The following is a 22,122-nucleotide window of genomic DNA, read 5'->3' on the forward strand; positions in this document are numbered from 1 at the left end:
AAATAACAAAACAACACTATGAAGTGTAGTAGAGTAAGAGAGCCATCTTATCCATTGTTGCTGTCAACAATTTAATTCATGGAGATGAGAGCACTCCAGCTTAAATTGATATCTTGACTTGAATAATCAGCAAAAGCCTTGGAGAGAGAGGTCCAAAGGGATGTGTTCAATTCAGATGCTCCAAATCTTGTAAACCCAGGAGTTTCTTTATCATGGAAGACTCTTTGGTTTCTTTCAAACCATAAATCAGTCAGCATAGCTTTCACCCGATTACTCCACGGGACTTGTTGGTTCTTTTTAAGCTTTGGCCCTGCCAATATATGAAAACATTGCTTGTGGCTGTTTTTCCAGAAGCCCGGCTGATGTAAAAAAAACTTAAAAAAATGCAAACCAACAATTTGGAGCACAATTGCACTCAAAGCTGACGTGCTGAATGTCTTCCTCTTCTCCTTTGCACAGTTCGCAAATGCTTGGAGACAAACAATTGGGAGCATAACTGCACTCAAAGAGGATGTGCTGAATGCCTTCCTTTTTTCCTTCGCACAGTGCGCAAATGCTTGGAGATAAACAATGGGAAGGACACTTTCTTTGTAAGAACGAGGAGCAATTTAAGTGACCAAAAATTATAATCCAAACCAAAATATTAACTCATCTCATCTTCCATAAAGCCTTCTTTAGTGTCGTGTCAAGTGGAGAAGCCAAAGAGAGATGATTTGACTGTGAAGGATCCATTTGCTTCAAAGGACCAAAAGCGTTTGTCACTAGAGACTGTCACCTTTTCCTTGACTATGATACTTAACAAAATTCAGAATTCAAGTATCTCATCATCCTTTAAAATTCAGAATTCAATTAATAAAGGACAATATCGGCGCCTTGTGAGAAAGTTGATTTACTTGTCACATACTCAACCATATATTTCCTATGCTGTGAGTGCCATTAGTCAGTCCATGCAGGCTCCCTATGAGGAACACATGGAGGCAGTTAACAGAATCTTGAGATACTTAGAAACAACCCTTGGTAAAGGGTTGATGTTCAGGAAGACCGATGGAAAAGCTATTGAGGATATATTAACTCTGACTGGGTAGGGTCTGTTGTTGACAGGAAATCCACCTCCGGGTTATTGTACCTTTGTATGGGGCAATCTCGTAACTTGGAGGAGTGAGAAGCAAGGGGTTGTGGCCAAAAGCAGTGTTGAGGCAGAGTACAAGGCAATGAGTTTGGGGATATGTGGGGAAACTTGGCTCCAGAAAGTTTTATCTGACCTTCATCAAGATTGTGAGGTGCTGATGAAATTATTCTGTGATAATAAGGGAGCTATTAGCATCGCCAACAATCCAGTTCAACATGATAAAACTAAACATGTGGGGGTTGATCGAGACTTCATTAAAGAAAGACTTCACAATGGTAGCATATGCATTCCATACTTCCCTCGAGCCTACAGGTTGCTGGTGTTCTCACCAAGGGGCTTCTCAAACAGAATTTTGACTTTTGTTTTAACAAGTTGGGTCTCATTGATATCTAAGTCCCAACTTGAGGGGGAGTGTTAGAATTAGTGAGCTTGGTCCAATGAAGGATTTACCCTAATTTCCTTTCCTTTTTTATCATAAGCATGTTGTCTATTTATCTTCCCTTTTTTATCTTTTGTTAATATGGTAGATTAATAAGAAAGTCAATTGTGGTTTTTCTCCCGGTACTCGGGTTTCTACGTAACTTGGTGTCTACTTTAGTTTACCGCTTTTAATAATATTGATTCTATTATGAAGTTGGAAGAGGTATTCGAAATCTCCTTACGGAATAGTGCTTGACTTTCCTTTGTACTTTTATGTCATCTATGAAATTGTTTCTTGTAAAACATTTTTACACATAAACAGGTGCAGTGGTGTAATGGGTAAATATGCTGCTGGAGAACTCAGGCCACCCACTTCAGGTTTGTGAACATTTTACTTAAATGTCGAACTATGAAGTGGTATTTCACTTCATGTGACGGATTTGCAACTTATCTATGTTTTGATAATAACAAAATATGTGCTAAAAGTTGTGCGGAATGAACAAGGAATGGGCAAAGGGGTATAAACCAGTGTTCCTTTACTGTTTGACATATAAAACAGTGCTTAACAAAGGTATAGACACCTTTTCTAATTTGTGGCCAAAATTATCAAGTAGAGACTAAGTCAAAAGTCTTATATGCCGTTTGACATATAAACCAGATCTTGAACTCATTTCTTGGAGAATCTTTTACTTCTATTGCTGAATCATTTTTATTGCTGAATAATACCTCACTTTTATTGCTGAATTAATACCTCATTACATGTAAAATATTTCATCTTATGTATCAAGTCTTTCTCCTGTGTAAAAAGTCTATGCTGTCTTACATTAGAAATTGGAATACAAATATTTATTATGTTATAATATGTCTTTATATTGTAATAATATGTGTTTATATTGTAATTATGTATAGTCGTTCTTTATTGTAATTTTACATTCTCTGGATTAGAGTTTCTTAGTTGCCTATATATATGTTTCTTCAGTCTGATTAATAGATATGATCATTATATTCTCCAATAGTACAGTTTACATGGTATTAGAGACCATTTAACGTTTTGAACATTTGTTTCATGGCTACTTCACGCAAGGTTAGGGCAAGGTTAGGGTTAGGGTTTAAGTTTGGGTCATCAAGTTGGAGTGGCTGTCGGTCTTCATGTTTGTCCCTTGTCTCATCCCCATCTGTCACCTTGGCAGATGGATCAACCTGCTCTATGCTTGGATCTGACACCATTACTTTCAGCTCATCACACTTGCCTCAATTGTCCTTCAATTTAATTTCTATTAGCTAGTTTACCTCTGATCTTAACCGTTTTGTCTCGTTTTTTTTCTGGTTATTGCTTGTTTCAGGATCGTATGATGAAGAAGATTATTGGTAGAGGACATGAGTCGAGGGGTCTTTACAATTTTTACCACCCGATACTGAAAGTTGTAGCTTGCTTTGGCGTTACATCTCCATTTGAAGTTCATTGTCGCTTGGCCCATCCATCTTTGTTCATGTCAAAGAAAACTTGTCCAGAATTTTGTTCCTTGTCATCTTTGAATTGTGGTTCGTGTCAGTTTGCTAAATTTCATCGTCTTAGTTCTAGTCCTAGAGTCCATAAAAGAGCTAGTGCTCCTTTTAAGTTAGTTCTTTCTGATATTTGGTGTCCTTGTCCATTTGTGTCTTACAACAAATTTTCGTTTTTTTTGTTACTTTTGTTGATGATCACTCTCGTGTAACTTGGCTATGTTTAATGAAAAATCATTCAGAGTTTTTGTCTCATTTTTGTGCTTTCCATGCTGAAATTCAAACTCAATTTAATGTCTCTTAAAACCTTGTGCACTAATAATGCTAGTCAATTTCTCTTATGTACTTGGCTCTTCCTTACGTGATCATGGCATTATTCGTTAATCCTCTTGGACAGACACCCTATCCCAAAATGGGGTCTCTAAAAGAAAGAATAGGCACCTACTTGAAACAGCCCGAGCTTTATCATTTCAGATGCTTATTTCGAAGCCCTTTTGGGCTAATGCTATTTCCACGACTTGCGTCTTTGATTAATCGAATGCCTTCCTCTGTCCTCAATGGTTAGATTCCTCATCGTGTTCTCTTTCCTGCTAAATCTTTGTTTCCCATAGCCCCTAAAGTTTTTGGTTATGTCTGTTTTGTTCAGGATGTTCGTCCTTATCGTTCTAAGTTATTTTCAAAGTCTTTGAAATGCATTTTCTTAGGCTATTTGCATGTTCAAGAGGGGTACTGCTGCTATTTTCCTACTTTAAACAAGTATCTCACATCTCCTGATGTTACATTTTTTGAACTCTTCCCTTTAGTCAACCATTGTCCAGAGTCCAAGTTAATGGGAGAATGATCTTTTTCTCTGTGCGAGATTGAGATTACCTCTCCCGCATCATCCTTTCCTCCACTTTCCTCTGTGTCTCTTTCCTCTGGCCCACCTATCCATCGTGTCTACTTTAGGTGACTTCCACAGCAACCTTCGAACTCATGTCCTCCACCACTGACTTCTTTGCCATTTGATTCAAGACCAAGTGATGATCTTCTCATTGTCCTTCGCAAAGGTAAATGCACTTGTATTTATCCTATTTCTTCGTTTGTTTCGTATACCTAGTTGTCCTCTCCCACATATTCCTTTATTACTTCTTTTGATTCTACATCTATTCCTAACTCTGTTCATGAAGCCTCATCTCAACCTGGGTGGCGTAGTGCAATGATTGAGGAGATGACTGCTGTGGATGATAATGGTACTTGGGATATGGTTTTGCTTCTGGCCGAAAAGAAGGCGACTGCGTGTGTGAGAAATTTCTATATTATTGAATAAATCACAATAATTCAGAGTACATAATGATGTTTTACATAGGAATATATAGACCTCAAAGAAACCACTAAAGGAAAATTCATAAATGGAAAATACAAAAAAGGAAAATAATAATGGAAAATACTAATAATTTATAAACCCTAATTTTTCTTTAACACTCTCCCTCAAACTCAAAGTGCTAGAATCACGAACTTGAGTTAACTAAGAAAACGTCTGAATCAAATGAGTAGATCTAGGATAGAATAAGAAATCCACGAAGAACAAAAGCACAAAGAACTTCTAGGCTAAAGACAAACCCATGAAGAACAAAACAAAGAACTTCTGGGGTAAAAACATAGATCATTGCATAGAGATCTATAACATAACCTACGAAGAACTTCTGGGTAATAATAAAGATCCTCATAGAGATTATAACAAAACCCATAAACGACTGACTCAATGATTGAACCAACCAAAAGTTGACCAAACAGGTGAACCAAGACCAAACCAAATTGAATCAATTGAGCTAATTAATCAAACCAAACAGGTTGAGCATGAATTTTCCATGGATAAAGGGCTTTTACTCAAATAAAATCTGGAAACAGTTGTGCGAACACAAGTAGAGAATGAAACCCATGTGGTCGTATGGAAGTGTGAACTCCCCGAGACAGATCAGGAGCGAACTGGGCAGCAGATTGGGGAAACCCATGGAGACAGATCTGGATGGTGGATATGGATCTAAGTGATGGTGAGCTGATATGAAACGGATGACAAATGGGTCAAAGACGCACTAATCTGGACAGAAGATGGAGAATGCTTTGGAACAGAGTGCTGGCTGGTTTGAACTAGAATGTTCGATTTTGCAGCAGTTTGTATGGCTAGTTGGGCAGAGTTGGCACTGGAGAACGGTGAATCTACACGTGGGTCTAGCTCCATCGATGGCTAGTCAAATTGACGGAGGTAGAGGCTGAACAAGGCTAAAGGCAGCAGTGGCGGCTAAGACTCAATGAGAAAAAAAAAGCCTAAAGTTCTGATACCATGTGAAATTTCTATATTATTGAATAAATCATAATAATTCAGAATACATAATGATGTTTTACATAGAAATATATAGAAACCACTAAAGGAAAATTCACAAATGGAAAACACCAAAAAGGAAAACAATAATGGAAAATACTAACAATTCATAAACCCTAATTTTCCTTTAACATGGTGTAAATTGGTGTTTGCTATAAAGGTCAATCTTGATGGAACAGTGGTTCGGTTAAAAGCTCGTCTCGTTGCCAAAGGTTATGCCCAAATCTATGGGATTGGTTATTCTGATACATTTTCACGGTTGCCAAGTTAACTTAATTCAACTATTTCTTTCCATGGTGACTACTCACAGTTGGCCCTTGGTTAACTCGATATTAAAATGTTTTTTCTTCATGGTGATCTTCAGAAGGAAGTTTATATGGAGCAACCACGTGGGTTTGTTGCTTAGAGGGAGAGTGGTAAGGTATGTCGCCTTCAAAAGTTTTTGTATGGATTGAAACAAAGTTCTCGTGCATGGTTTGGTAAATTTAGTCAAGCACTCAAATGTTTTGGTATAAAGAAAAGTACGTCTGATTATTCTGTATTCTATCGACGATTTGACAACGATATTACTTTGCTTGTTGTATATGTTGATGATATCGTTATCACTGGAAATGATGTGTCAGGTATATCTTCTATTAAGACTTTCCTTCAGGGTCATTTTCATACCAATGAATTGGAGCAATTGAAGTATTTCTTGGGTATTGAAGTAATGAGAAGCAAGAATGGTATTTATTTATCCCAACAAAAATATGTGGTTGATTTGTTGTCTGAGACAGGTAAACTAGGAGGCAAACTATGTAGTACTCCAATAATACCAAATTTGGAACTTATTAAGGATGGAGAATTATTTAAAGATCTTGAGAGATATAGAAGATTAGTTGGAAAGTTGAACTACTTTACAGTGGCACGACCTGACATTGTCTATTATGTGAGTATAGTGAGTCAGTTTATGTCTTTCTCGATCGTGGATCATTGGGTTGTAGTAGAACAAATCCTATGTTATCTAAAAGTTGCACCTGGATGTGGGATTTTATATAAAGATCACGTTCGTATAAGGGTTGAATGTTTTTCAAATGCTAATTGGGTCGGATCTCGAGAAGATAGGAGATTGACCTTTGGATATTGTGTTTTTGTTGGAGACAACTTAGTTTTGTGGAAAAGTAAGAAACAGAATGTAATTTCACGTTTGAGTGTTGAGTCAGAGTATAGAGCTATGGCACAATCTGTGTGTGAAATCGTGTGGATACACCAACTTTTATCTAAGATCTGCTTCAATGTTACTATGCTTAGCTATGGTGTGATATTCAAGCTGCTTTTCACATTGCATCCAACCCGATATTTCATCAACGAACTAAACATATTGAGGTGGATTGTTATTTTATTCACAAAAATATAGGAAGGGTTGCTATCTACAGGACATGTGAAGACTAGAAAACAATTTGGAGATATCCTTACCAAAGCAATAAATGGAGCAAGAATAAGCTATTTGTGTTAGCTGGGCATGATTGACATATTTGCTTCAGCTCGAGGGGAAGTGTTATAATATGTGTTTATATTGTTATAATATATATTTATATTGTAATTATGTATAGTCGCCCTTTATTGTAATTTTACATTCTCAAGATTAGGGTTTTCTAGCTGCCTATATATATGTATCTTCAGTTTGAGTAATGGATTATGATCATTATATTCCCCAATATTACAGTTTACATTCAATTCAAGAGGCTAAAATCCAGCCGCTGATATTAACTAAACCGAACTTAAAGACAGGAACACCTTAAGTAACAACACATGGTAAACGGTAAAAACTAAAACATTAGAAAACTTAATCAACAGAACATTAATAAATGTTCAAAACAGATTTTACAAATCACAACTAATCCATATATTACATCAATTTTCCTTTTCCAATTAGGATGGTGTCCGGTCAGCATTTATTGTGGTTATTAGGAATTAATTGTGATGTAATAGGATAGGGATAATTTGGTCAATTTTAGATCCTTTTCTAGTTAGATGTGCATTGCTCGGCGACGACCATAACACTCAAAGCCCCCTCTTGCGATTGGCATCACCAAGAGTTTCTCAGACTTCCACCAGCGGCAGTCAGCTTGGCTTAGAAGAGATGCTCTGGTACCAAATAGTCCCAATCCTGTTACATCAGATTGGCTTGTAGCCTTTTTACCTTTGGTTTGTTAAGCTTTCCCTTTACTCTTATTTTGCTGATTGGAATTTTGCGAAGTTTGTTTTTTGCTTTTTGGGAAGTATCTAGCTGTGTTTTGCTTACTTGCGGGTTGGAATTTCACGAGGCGTCAAGTATAACTTATAAGTGGAGAATGTGGATGTGGGGTTCTGTCAAGCATAAGTGGAGAATTAGGAGAATATAATTCTTCGAAGAGGTTGATAAAAGCTTTTAGAAGTTTGAGACAGGGGGCCCTTTATCTCCTACCTTGTTCCATTGGCTGTGGATGTCTTAAGTCGTATCATCTATAGAGATGGATGGAAGCATTGTTGAGCCTTTTAATGTTGGATCCAAGGACGTGACTTTGTCCCATCATCAATTTATTGATGATCCGATGTTCTTTTACTCTTGAAAAGAGGAGTCTTTCCTTATCCTAAATCACATTCTTGAGTTTCTTAAGTCCTTGTCTAGGCTTAAACTTAACAAAAGTAAGGATAAGGTCTTCAATTTAAACTGTGATCGGGGATGGGAAGCTTAATAGATGGTCGAGTTTGGTTGGTTGTGAGGTTGACTCCTTTCCTTTTTCCTACCCTGGTCTCCTCCTTGGAGGTAATTCTAGGTATCTCTTTTTGGGATGGCGTTATTGAGAAGATAAGGAAGAGGTTAACCTCGTGGCGGGATGGCGTCATTGAGAAGTTAAGGAAGAGATTAACCTCGTGGAGGAAAGTTTTTCTTTTTTTTTTACGAAGTTGGTAGAATTGTGCTGATCAAATTGGTGTTGAGTGGAATTGCTACCTATTACCTTTTTATTTTTTCTGCACCTGTGTCAGTTTGTTAGAGCATTGAGAGGCTCACGTGAGACTTCCTTTGGAAGGGGATAGAGGAAGGGAAAGGACCTTATTTGTTTAGCTAAGAAGTGTGGGGAAGTGACGAGTGACGAGTGACGAATTGCTATCCTAAGACGTTGGAAGAATGTATGAGGGAAGTCCAACTAGTTAATCATCGGAACTTAGCCCTAAAGTTAGCTTTCAATGAGTGGGGGGTCCACGGGCCGAGAAAGAAAGAAGCCCAAGGCCAGGCCAACAATAAGTCCACTAATACTCAGCCAGAAGAAACTAGACAAGATGGGCGTGAAACTTATATGAGACAAATCAAGATTCCCAATCGGGGAAACTACGCAAAACGTGAGCCACCGGTGAAGAGGTTGTTTGATGGTGAGTTCCGAGTTCACCTCGACAAAGGTTTGTGCTTCCGCTACAATGAGAAGTACTCACCCACGCATCGTTGCAAGGGGAAGGAAAATCGGGAGTTGATGCTGTTCATATTCTACAATGACGAAGAAACAGAGGAGGTGGAGGAAGCCGAGGGAGAGGAAGCTGAAACATTGGAATTAAAAAGGATGGAAATCATAGAAGAAACAGAAATCTCACTTTGCACCATCAATGGGTTTCTCGAAAGGGGACTATTAAGCTAAAGGGTGGAATTAACGACAAAGGGGTTATTGTATTAATCAATAGTGGAGCACCACGTAATTTCATTTACTGAATCTGAAGGTAACAGAAGGAATGAAATTTGGAGTTATGATAGGAGATGACACTGAAATCAAAAGAGGCTAGAATTTGCAAGAGGGTCGAGGTGAAGCTACCAGAGTTGAATATTTGGGCTGATTTTCTAGCAGTCAAATTAAGTAAGATGGATGTTGTTTTGGGAATGCCATGGTTATGCTCCACGGGCTTTATGTGTGTACACTAGCCGACAAAGACGATAGCATTCATGAGGGGAAAGAAACCGATAGTAATCAAAGGGGACCCGATGCTAACTACAGCAAGATGTTCCCTAGAAACCCCGACGAAAACATGGGAGGAGGATGACCAAGGGTTTTGGATTGAATTTCAAAACCTTGAGATAGAATTTGAAGGTGACGAAGTCACAATGAGGGGAGATGAAGAGGGAATTCAGATGATGCAAGCTTTATTAAGGTCGTATGAGGACATATTTGAAAACCCAAAGAAGTTACTGCCTAGGAGATATATAGTTGAAGCCACCAACCCAACCGTTCTCCTTAGCCACCAACCTTTCTTCATTCCCCGGTCCATGAACTTAAGCTCCTTTGACTTCTTCTTTTTTATCTTGTTTGATATCCCCCTTCGATTGAGCCACTACCGCAACCTTTGCTTTGCACTTTTTTTTCCCACATGTAGTCTTTCCGATTACAAGTCTTCTCTCCTTTTTCGTTCCGTTGACGGTGAGTTCATCAGTGGGTTCTTCTTTGTTTTTTTTCTCCTCGGATTGTTCTTCATCTTTCTTGTTTGATTTCCAACTTTGATCGAGACCTCGCCTCTCATGCACCGTACGAACGACTTCTTCATGTCCCAGGCATCATCAATCTTCAACTCACTAGTAGTTTTTTTTTTGTCAGTTTCATACTTGACCATCGCAACCCAATTTTTGCTCATCTCTCAAATTTTCTTGCACTTTCTTCTTCCAAGCCTCTTCTTCTGCCATTTTCAATTGTTCTTTGCGGTCCACTTTTGTGCTTGCTTCCATGTACATGGAATTCCTTGGCGTTCCTCCCATTCGCTTTTGAAATCCTTAATTCACTTTAACACTCACTCCCATGACCAACCTGCTTCTTTTTCCATTTTCTCTTTATGTTTCATTGAGTACCATATGAAGTTCTTGATTCTTCAATCCGATGACTCGGAGTACTACCTCGCATTTCCTCCATAATATTTTCTATAATTTTGCAGAGATCCAGCATCATTTCGTTCAACTCTGAAACTTCCTTCTTGTTGGTCCTCATCCGTTCTTCGAGTTGTTTTTGTGTCATAGCTCTTATCGCCCCAGGATTGATCTTGCTCTGATACCAATTTGTTAGGATCCCACCTAACAAAGACTATCTCAAGACAAAGGATGAACTCAAGAACAATTAATGACAATCAAATATGAAAATATATGAAATATATTCTAAATTATCATAAAAACAAGTAAAAAGCAACCCTAGCCTTTTGAGAGGGCCCGTCTCTTCCAAGATCCCCTTACAAGGAAATCCCTGTACAAGATTCTTCACACCTCTCCCCAATCCCTCTCCTACTATTTATAACAAAAAGATCTAACTAACTTACTAACTTTTTACTAATACGCCCCATTAATAACCATCTTCATTTCCTACTAATAATCCACTATTTTGCTATCTAGGGTTCTTACATGAGGATCCTTAAAAGCAACCTTTTATGATTGATGTATAGATGGGAGGTTGATCTGGTGCAGCCAAAAGAGTGTTATTTTATAAAGCTTCCATAGTTGGTATCTTTAATCGCAGAGATGAACTTACATCCCTTCTTTTCTTTTCCCACAAGGATGAATACTTTATTTTTCTTTGAAACGGAGACAAACTTCTTTATTAATAATAACTCAATGTACAAGAGAATTATATAAAGAGTGTAATAAAGAAGTCTAGACAAGCGAAAGAAAAACCAAGGGGATCAAAAGGTGCACCCGGACATCTCAACTAGGTTGACACCCCCCTTATCACCAAAACATCATATCCCAAATAAGACTAGCCTATTACAGCAATGCGAATGAAATCCAACCTATTACAATGAGAGCGAGATCAGCTTATTACAGCAAAGCTAAAAAATCACCAAAAACTTGGAAAAGAAAATAGGGCAGAAACACAATGCAAGACAGTACAAAGGCGGAGCCTTCTTAATACAGCAAAATGCTACTGTGAAAATAAAAAAGAAAGCATAGAAATAAGCTCCATGGAAGTTCAGACAGGGCACACCACATCATAAGTAGGCCTAGGAAACTGACTGAGATAGAAAAACTACTTAGTTAAGACAAAGGTCTTGGGTGGAGTAATTTGCAAAAATCTTGTTTAGAGAGCAGCAAGCTGCTGTATTACATTACACTGAACTGAAAATTTCTGAGCTTGATCTATTCTTGTTGTGAAAGATCCATTGGATACGTTCAAACCACAATTTTGCTAAAAGAGATTTAATAGATTTAACCAAATCAGCCGAGGCTTCTTCGGTAGAGGTGGTCCCTCCAATAACTGAAGCACCATGGAGCTGAGGGAGGCATCAAAAACCCAAGCAATATCAAAGATGGAGAAAAACTTATTCCAACAAAAAGAGGAATAGGGGCAAAGCAGGAAAAGATGAAACAATGACTCATTATCATTCATACAGAGAGGGCAAACTGAAGGCTGGAGTTGCCTGCTTGGGGACTTGTTTTGAAGAATTTCTGCACAATTTAGGGACCCATAAAGCATGATCCACATCAGAATGTTCACTCTCCGAGGGCAGCTTGATTTCCATAGGGTTTTAAAGAGTTTTTTACCCATTGGGGAGGCAGAATTCAGGTGGGCTGAGAGATTTAATGGAGAATCTACCTTGCTGTCCAAATTGACCAAACCTTAGAGTCATCAGCATCAAACACATCTTCTGGCGCAAGAAGAGCTAATAAGAAACTGAAGGCTACTATTTCCTCTTCTTTCAAGCTTCTAAAGGAGAGGACCAAGAGAGGGTAGTAAGATCCCAATGATCCGCAACTGAGCCCTGTGGTAATAAAGCAATTCTGAAATGCAAAGGAAAAAGTTGCTGAAGAGTAGAGGGACCAAGCCAGAGTGTCCAGAAACCAATTCGGCTGTCACTGCCAAGTTTAAACACAGCTAAATGCTCCACTAACCTCCACATTCTAGAGATACTGACCCAAGGACTCCTTAGGCTATTTCCAGATTTTCCCAAAGTGAACCAATCAAATGTATCTTTGCCATGGATACTACAAATAATTCTCCTCCAGAAAGCTGAAGCTTCCTTAGAATATTCCAACCCCACGTAGCAAGCAAGGCTGAATTTTGAATTTTAATGCCCCCGAACCGAAACCCCATTTTTTAAAGGAAGGGAAACCAAGCTCCATTTTACTAGATGATTGATCTTGCCACCAGCAAAAAAGTATGAACAGTTTATTAAGACCTCCATTAATACCAAGCTTCACAACTTCTGCACAATGTCCTTTCCAGCTGGTGATTTTTCTACCCATAATTTGCATTCGTCAAGATGACTATTCTGGAATAACTTTTGGTCGAGGAGTTGATGATCAAAGCTTCCAAATAAGGATGGCGATGAACGACACTTATTCTTCAAAGAAACAGGGAAAGATCTATCTTTGCAACTTGGAAGCCTCAGTGAAGCAAAAGCCATATTCAAGGTCAACATTGTAGGTCTTGTTGTTGATGGTGAAGGATGGGGCATGCCAAGACATGTTGTCGTTGATGTAGCCTAGAAGATAAAAGGAGAAATTTCTCCCAGAATCAAATTAAAGTCGCTAGTATCTATTGAAAGTTGTTTAAAAGAGAAGAATCCTCTATGCAGAGAATTAAATGAAAAATAGGATCCTAAAAGGATAACCAAAAGGAAACTACCAACTAATCAGGAAACTAAAATGTAATTAATCGAGGATTTACCAAGGTCAATTTGAATTTAATTATCTCAATCCTATTACATCAGATTCTATCTCTCCTAAAAAAACTCGAACAGAAACATCTCGACACATCTGACACCAATAACACCATATATCATGAGTCAAGCCAATAAATGGAAGATTTGACTTGCAAAATGAAATAAACTTTTTGTTAATCGTAGAAAAGAGATCACAAGGTTTACGTGGAAAACCCTAGAATAGGGAGGAAAAAACCATGATAGAGAGTCTCTTTTATTATTTTCATACACAATGAAAATTACAAGAGAAGACAACTTTATAAGCTCTAGTAAGCCCTGATACAAAAAGGAATTAAACTTAGGGTAAAATAAATTACTAAAATACCCTTGGGGTTATAAACTATCAACAGAGACCGTTATTTCCAACACTTGTTGTGAAATAACCCAAGAATTATGTTTTTCAAGAAGTCCATTGTGTTAAAAGATATGCAAGACTCCTCAAAGAATGGAGGAAAAAGATTTTCAATTTAAACTTTTCAACAAGATTATCATGAATTAAACCAATAATTTTGTTTTTCAAGAAATCCGTTGTGGTCAATATATGCAAGACTCCTCAGAGACCGGAGGAAAATTTTTTCAATTATCTTTGAATGAGGTTGCTGTCGCTGATGGGTGTCTTTTTCTTCCACACTTGAAGAATTCTCATCCTGCCAATATTTCCTTTGATATAACCTTAATCTTGGTTGTTCTTGAACGATTCTTGGTAAATCTTGGACATTTCTTGCATACGATTCGTTCTCTTGATTCCCTTGTTGTCTTTCTTGGTGGCAAGGTTAATTTCTGCTCTATTCTCTTGCAGTGGAGGTAGTTGTGGTTTGTTGTTTAACTGGATGGACACATTCTTTGCAGTGGCTATCTTCTTCAACACCTCCATTTTGTAATTCATAAATTAATTGTTCCGCGTCTAGTTCGAATTGAACAGCCTTTGTGTCAGTCCCATTGATTTTTCTTCTTCCCACTCAAGCTCCTCCTCAATTTCTCAGCCTTCCTTATTCGAATCGTCTTCAGCTGATTTTTTTTCTTCTACTTAGTTCATTTTCTGCACAATTTCACAGCTTATCTGCATGAGTTCTTGATCTTAATCCAACAAGTTCTTGGTTTTGATTTTCTTGAATGAACACTTTTTTGAACGCTTGCAATCGTTTTGAAAGTTGATAAATGTTTTGAGTCATCTTTCCTAACAAATGTTAGTTCTTTTACTCCCTTCTTCAGTTCCTTCAACTAAGATTAATTTGAAATACCAAATTATCTCAATCCTATTATATTGATCGTTCAAAAAAGATTTTGCGTTGGTGAATTGAAAGTGGGATGTACGGAGAGGAAACCATCTCCATTCCTCTAATCCAATTCCAAATGAATAAAAAGAAAAAAAATGTAGTGTTTCTTGGGAAGATCAATGGGTGGAGGGTAGACCCTTCTTATCAACGTTTCCTCGATTATATCATTTGTCCTCCTTTAAAAAATGTAGTGTTTCTTGGGAAGATCAATGGTCATGTGTCTAATTTTAGGTTTGGTTAGAAAATTGTCTTTCTTCTTTGGTTTCTATTGAGAGCAATAAAAATATGAAACACCAACTTATGTGGAAACCCGAGTATTGGGAGAAAAACCACGATGTTTTTGTTCTTACTATTTTTCTTTTATAAAAATACAATAGGTACAAGAGGGAAATAAATAGAAAAGTACAAAGAGATAAAAAAGGAAAAATATTTAGGGTAAATCTCCCAATGGGCTAAGCCTACTAATTCTAACACTCCCTCTCAAGTTGGGACGTAAATATAAATGAAGCCTAACTTTTTAAACAAAAGTCGAAGTTTCGTCTAAGAAGCCCTTTGGTGAGGACATCAGCAACCTGTTGGCTTGAAGGGATGTCTGACACTTCCGATGAAGATATGACAAGACTTTTTGGAGTCAAATTTACTCATATATTTTCAAACTCATAGCTTGGTATTCGGCCTTATTACTGCTCTAGCTACAACACTTTGCTTCTTATTCCTCAAAGTTACAAGATTGTCCCATACAAAGGTGCAATAATCAAAGGTAGATTTTCTGTTAACAACAAATCTTGTCCAATCTGAGTCAATATATGCTTCGATGATCTTTCTGTCTGTCTTTCCAAACATTAACCCCTTACCAGGTGTCGTTTTCAAGTATTTTAGAATTCTGTTGACAGCTTCCATGTGTCCCTCATAAGGAGCCTACATAAACTGGTTGACAACACTCACAACAAAGGAAATATTAGCACGAGTATGGGATAAGTAAATCAATTTACTCTAAGGCACTGATATTGTTCTTTATAAGCCGGAACTTGATCATCAAAGTTTCCTAGTTTACAATTGAATTCGATAGGGGTGTCAAAAGGACGACAACCTAGCATACTTGTCTCTGTCAGCAAATCAAGAGTGTATTTTGTCTGAGATACGGAGATGTTTTCTTTAGATCTGGTCACCTCCATTCCAAAGAAATATTTCAAATTTCCGAAATCCTTGATTTCAAATTCATCACCCATTCTCTTCTTTAGTTGAGTGATTTTTGCCTGTTCATTACCAGAGAAAACGATGTCATCAACATACACTATCAAAACAACAATTTTCCCTGTCTTGGAAACCTTTGTAAATAAAGTATGATCAAAATGCCCCTGATTGTACCCTTGAGACTTCACAAAAGTAGTGAACTTGTCAAATGCTTTAGGTGACTGTTTCAGACCATATAGGGATTTCTGGAGTTTACTTACCTGCTGACCAAACTGGGCTTCAAATCCTAGTGGGGGCTCATGTAGACTTCCTCCACCAAGTCTTCTTTCAAAAAAGTATTCTTAATATCCAACTGGTATAGAGGCCAATCTTTGTTTGTAACAACAGTTAGCAGGATTTTAATAGTTTTCCACTTAGCAATAGGAGAAAAGGTTTTTGAATAATCAACACCATAGGTTTGAGTAAATCCATTTGCAACTAATCTTGCCTTGTGTCTGTCAAGTGTTCCATCTGCTTTTTATTTGTGAGTGAACACACCCATTTGCATCCCATAATTTTGTATCCCTTGGGTAAAACACAAATCTCCCAAGTTTTATTCTTTTCAAGAGCTTTCATCTCTTCCATGAAAGCATTCTTCCATTCGGGACACTCTAAAGCAGTGTGGATGTTTTTCGGTATTATCGTAGAATCAAGGCTAGCTGTAAAAGCTCTGAAATGTGGAGAGATTATCATAGGAAACATAGTTACAAATGGGATGTTTTGTACAAGATTTGGTACCTTCTCTCAGCACAATTGGGATGTCTAGAGAGGGATCATAGTTATCGATTTTCCCTATATGACCCTGTTTAGCTTCATTATTCTTGGTTGCTGCTCTGATCTCAGTCTTATCACTACTGTCCTTTTCTTCCACATTTTTAAGAATGACAACATCAAACCTGTCATTCTCACCCATCTTATTATTTGCGTAAGGTTTAGTAAGATTTTCCATACCTTGATCTCGAGGAGGTTTAGAGTCTTGGATCAAAGTCGTCTGACTAGTAGGGTTCTCAACTTCCTTTCTAAGATACCTCCTGTAATACGTTTTCTAGAGAACTTGGTTTGTGGGTAGGACAATGGGATGCGTATCGAAGTCAGACACGGACTAGGAGTAGGTTTAATAAACTCTAAGGTACAATTAGACTCTTCACTCCCACTCTCCCCTTGAAGATGGCTAACGAGAAAGTAGGGTTGGTCCTCATAGAAAGTAATATCCATAGTGTCAAAGTATTTCTTGGACAACGGATGAAAACGTTTATAATCGCGCTGATGAAGGGGATATCCAATAAAAACACAAGCCTGAACCCAGGGGGAAATTTGGTTTGATTAGGGTCGAAAATATGGACATATGTGGTACACCTAAATACACGAAGTGGAACCTCAGAAATTAGATGAGTAGAAGAGTAGGACTCCTTAAGAAAATCTAAGAAAGTCTGAAGATGTAGGATATGAAAAGACATTCAATTGATTAAATAAGGTGTTGTAAGAATAGCATCTCCCCACAAGTATGAAGGAAGGTAAGTAGATAACATAAGAGAACGAGCTACTTCTAGAAGATGACGGTTTTTTCTCGGCTACCCTATTTTGTTGAGGAGTGTAGGTGCACGTGTTTTGGTAAATAATCCCCTTGAAGGTTAGGAACTCACTGGGGTTATGATTTTGAAATTCCCAACTACTAGAACTCCAAAAAATTGCAATTTTTGTACGGAATTGCATTTTAATGGTGTGATAGTAGTTTTGAAAAGTAGAGGAAACCTCAAATTTTCGTATGATAAGGTAGACTCAGGTAAGATGGGTACGATCATCAATGAAAGTTGCAAACCATCGTTTCCCAAATGGGTGGTGACCTTGGATGAACCCTAAACGTCACTATGGATAAGGGTAAACGATTGTGTGGGTTTATATGGTTGTTAGAGAAAAGAGACCCGATGTTGTTTTGCTCGAATACACACTATCACATGATAGAGGAGAGACACCAATTTTAGAAAATAGATGGGGAAACAAATATTCCATACAAGTAATGTTCGGGTAACCCAATCGAAAATGCCACAACACACAGTCATGTTTAGAAGTGCTAAAGTAGGAAGACAATAAACTAGTCTTAGAGATACTACTACCGAAGGTATCATCATCAGGGATGTAAAGTTCCCTACTATGTCAGGCAATGCCAATCGTCCTCCTCGAGCTCAAGTTCTGAAAACAAACAGATTCAGACAAGAAAGTTGCTTTAGTGCAGCTCACAGGTAATCTTAGAGATAGATAACAAATTGTAAGAAAGCTTAGGCACATGCAAAACATTTTGGAGAAGGAGAATGTCAAAGAGAACTATTTTCCCTTTACTAGCAATCGGGGCTAAAAAACCATTGGTTATCTAGATTTTCTCATTATCAGCACAAGGGGTATAAGAGACAAAGTGCTTCGAAGAATTTGTCAAGTGATCTGTAGCCCCTAAGTCCAAAATCCAGGGATTTTTCCCATCAACAATAATAAGGCCAAGGGACCGAGACATACCTAACTGAGCAATGACACTTAGAGGAGGAAGGCTAGTTTGGCTAGCAGTAAGGCCAGTTGACTGAGAGGTGTTGCCAGTCTCGCTAACATTGGCACGCCCTGAGAATCGAGCACTAAAAGCAGTAAAGTCAATTATAAAAATTGAAGGCAAATTAGGGAGCGAAGTTACCGGGTTCTTTAAATACATCGGTAGATCGGTTGATTTAGACTGCGCCAAGGATTCACCAACTTCAAATGCTATGAATTTGGATAATCTGGAGACCACAAAAATATGGCTGCTGTAAAGGGTCAAACAACAACTGTGCGTGGAGAGAAGGAATTGATGGTTGTCCATAACCTGAGGGTGCCCGCGGCACGTGGGGCTGTGGCTCACTAGAAGGGTTAGACGGTTGGACAGGCGATGACGCGTAGAAGAGGTTGGGCTGGGCGGTGAGATGAACGAATGGCGGTGCATGGGCCCACGCGCTTAACAGAGGTCGTGCGTGAGGGTGGTTCTGACCGTTTGGCTGTGCAGATGACGGCAAGGGTCGGTCCAATGTGACCGTCGACGACTTCTGTATCTGGTGGAGTACGTTTTTCATGGCGGTGGCGAGATGTTTGGTCTGTGTTTCATCTAAATTGTTTTCTAGAGTTTCGTTGTTGCTTTGCTCATACCATATTTAAAGCAATAAAAATACGAAGCACCAACTTACATGGAAACTCTAGTACTGGGAGAAAAACCATGATGTTTTTGTTCTTATTATTTTATGATAAAAATACAATAGGCAGAAGAGGGGAATAAATAGAAAAGTACACTGAGATAAAAAGGAAAAAATATTTAGGACAAATCTCCCTATAGGCTAAGCCCTCTAATTCTAACTGTTTCCATCATTTGTTGTCCAATAGGGAAACAATGTTTGTGGTCTTTCTTCTATCTCTGGTCGAGGATTTTAACTTTAGGCTTGGGAGACCAAATATTCATGTCTAGAGCCCTAGTCCCTTACGGGGCATCTCTTATGAGTCTTTCTTTAGGATTTTATTGGATTGTCTTCTGTTTGGGATTCAGTCTTTGGCGCTTGATGGAGGATTAACATTCCAAAGAAAGTCAAGTTTTTATCTTGGCAAGTTTTGTTTGGTCGTGTGAACATGATAGATAGCATTTTTTAAGAAAGATGGAATGGGTCCTTTCTGTCTTGTATCCTTTATCAAAAAGTGGAGGAAAACCTGGATCACCTTTTCTGGGAGTGTCAGTTTGTGAGGTCTATGTGGAATTGTTTCTTTCTAGAGTTTGACTTTGCGTTAGCTCACCAAAGAGATGTTCGTTCGATGACTAGGGGGTTCTTCTTCCATCCCCCTTTCAAAGAGAAAGGTTGCTTTTTGTGGTTTACGAGGTGTGTGGTTTGTTGTGGGATCTTTGAGGCAGAGGACCAATAGAGTGTTTTGAGGTGTTGAGGGACCCTAGTGAACGTTGGTCCTTGGTGAGGTTCGATGTTTCTCTTTGAGTTTGTAATTATTCCCTAGGCAACATCTTACTTGGTTGGAAACCTCTGTAGTGGCTTTTTTCGGTAGCTTGGTTTTTCTGTATGCCCTTTTCTTCTTTTATTTTTTTTTTCAACGAAAGCAGTTGTTTCTAAAAGTTAAAAAAGGAAAAAAAAAAAACTGCATATTTTCATGCTCTTTTAGATTTTCTTTTCTTATTTTACTTTTTCGTTTTGTATCCGTGTATCTTTAGTTGTAAAAATAATGAAAAATTTTCTCTCTCCAAAAGAAATAGTTACTTCTCTAAGATTTCTTTCTTCGTTAAATGAACAAGCCGTATGACGTGAAGTGAAAACCCATCATACCATATTTTCTAGTAGTGTGTTAGTTAATGCTGTTTACTAGAATATGTACATCAATTTCATCCTTAAAGCAAGGATATCACCCAGCAGGCTTTCTTGTCTATAGCTTCTTCCCGTGGATCTGGAAAACACCCTCAGCTTATTCCATCAACTCCAAGGTGGGCCGTTGCAAATGGTGCTGGAGTCATATTAAGTGTTTGTGATGAAGAAGTTGCTCGGTATGAGACTGCAACTCTTACAGCAGCTGCTGTTCCTGCGCTTCTTCTTCCTCCCCCCACAACAGCTTTGGATGAACATTTAGTTGCAGGGCTACCAGCTCTTGAGCCATATGCACGCTTATTTCATAGGTTAGCTTATCTAAACCTTCAAAGGAAAACAAATGTCAAGTCCTTTATGTTGGTTCTTGTAATTCAACTTTTCCTCCCCAGCGCAGGTATTATGCCATTGCTACTCCCAGTGCCACCCAAAGGCTTCTTCTTGGACTCTTAGAAGCACCTCCATCTTGGGCTCCAGACGCACTTGATGCAGCTGTACAGCTTGTAGAACTCCTTCGGGCTGCTGAAGAGTATGCAACTGGCATTAGGGTAAGTTGGATACTATACCATGCTAAGACATGTGGGTTAAGTCATTCATGAATTTTTATTTAAATTTACAGTACTGAGCGAAATTTTCACTATAGTTTGACAATTTATTTCTTTTATTAATTCATATCAGTAGCATGATCAGGTGTAGCAGTTATGTGTGTGGTGGTTTCTGGGATTCTATTCTTTTCATTATTGTCTCATAGTTAAATTTCTTTTTATGCTTTTGTATGAATTACTATTAGGCATCAACAAACGGCCACTAGATCATGATGATCCAAAATTAAACCTTAATGGAATGTAGCCTTCAAAGAATAAACAGATAAACAAATGTTATAAATCCTAGATGGCTCTGATACCATGTTGTAGTTAGAGCGAAACATGAAATAACTCCTTACTTCATTCTATAGAATAGAATTCAATATATTTAAACCATAAACAATGACTAGTAAATTACAATAAGGGACAAAAGACCAATAAGCTCCTAATATATACTATAATACTCACCACCTCCATTCCTAGAAAGTATCTCAAACTTCCCAAGTCTATGATTTCAAATTAGTTGCAATCATCTTTCTAGATCATCCCTTGTATACATGTACAATAAGCATTGCAATTTAATCACTTTTAACATAACTTCGGCAAATTTGTCAAAACAAGCACAAGGAGATTATTGAAACTCATGTAACGACTTTCTCGACTAGGATACCATTAGACTTATTTTTCATTCAAGGAATATGCATGTAAGCTTCTTCCTGTAGATCAGCATTCAATAATTTTTATACAAATAATAACAATAATAATAAGATCCCTAAGTAAACATATGAGAAATTAGAAAAACTAGCACACTTTTGGTTTTCGTTTTCAAAACTAGCACATTTTTTTAAAACTCATAAAACTGTTTTTTTCGGTCAATCTCGAGCGAGATCGACTACATGATTTTCTAAAATATTAAAGATTTTCAACTTATTGATTGTTTTCAATTGTTTTGGGTTTTCCTAATGCATCTCGGTAGACAATTAGACCGATATTCTACAATTTTTCAAATCTTCCAAAATTTTATTTAATTTTCTTTATTTTTTAAAAAATTTATTCAAACTTTCCCATATCTTCCACCAAAACTTAACTAATTTTGCTACTTTTGACAATCTTCCAAATCTTATTTATTTATTTTTTTTGATCTTTTAAAAAAGAAAAGTATTCAAACCTTCACAAATCTTAACTAATTTTTGTTACTTTCGCCAATTTTCCCAATTTCCTCAACTATTTCTTGTAAATTACCCTTTTTCCTTTTCCTAATTCCTTCCCTTTCTTTAATCAATATAATTATGTTATCATAACTTCAAACTAGAATGTCGAGAATTTGGAAAAGAGGAAAAGAAGAAAGAAGTAGGGGAAACAATATCGTTGATGAGAGGTGGAAGAATTGATTGGGCACTGCAAGAAAGAAAGGAAGTGGCGACATTTGCTATGGTTGAGTAATGTGAAAGAAGGTTTTGGGTTGAAGAAGAGAAGAATTAGGGAAAGGAAAAATGGTAGTTTACAAGAAATAGTTGGGAAAATTGGCAAAAGTAGCAAAAAGTAGTAGTTATATTTGGTGGACGAT

At 37.6% G+C, this 22,122-nt stretch overlaps 1 protein-coding gene across 5 annotated transcripts in view; it reads left to right on the forward strand.

Annotated features, from left to right (window-relative positions):
- LOC103500402 (protein GIGANTEA-like) overlaps positions 1-22,122 on the forward strand; it is a 45,253-nt gene that overhangs the window by 15,842 nt on the left and 7,289 nt on the right. For 2 of the 5 annotated variants that reach the window (XM_008463690.2, XM_051086240.1), the window contains exons 7-9: positions 1,872-1,927; positions 20,042-20,282; positions 20,369-20,519. In XM_008463690.2, coding sequence (XP_008461912.1) covers positions 1,872-1,927; positions 20,042-20,282; positions 20,369-20,519 — 448 coding nt within the window. Of the gene's footprint in view, positions 1-1,871; positions 1,928-2,919; positions 4,102-20,025; positions 20,283-20,368; positions 20,520-22,122 lie in introns of those variants that run through there. The other 3 variants (XM_051086246.1, XM_051086252.1, XM_051086244.1) reach the window with 3 other exon arrangements.

Source organism: Cucumis melo, chromosome 1 (genome assembly GCF_025177605.1).
Source record: "Cucumis melo cultivar AY chromosome 1, USDA_Cmelo_AY_1.0, whole genome shotgun sequence".
NCBI lineage: Eukaryota > Viridiplantae > Streptophyta > Magnoliopsida > Cucurbitales > Cucurbitaceae > Cucumis > Cucumis melo.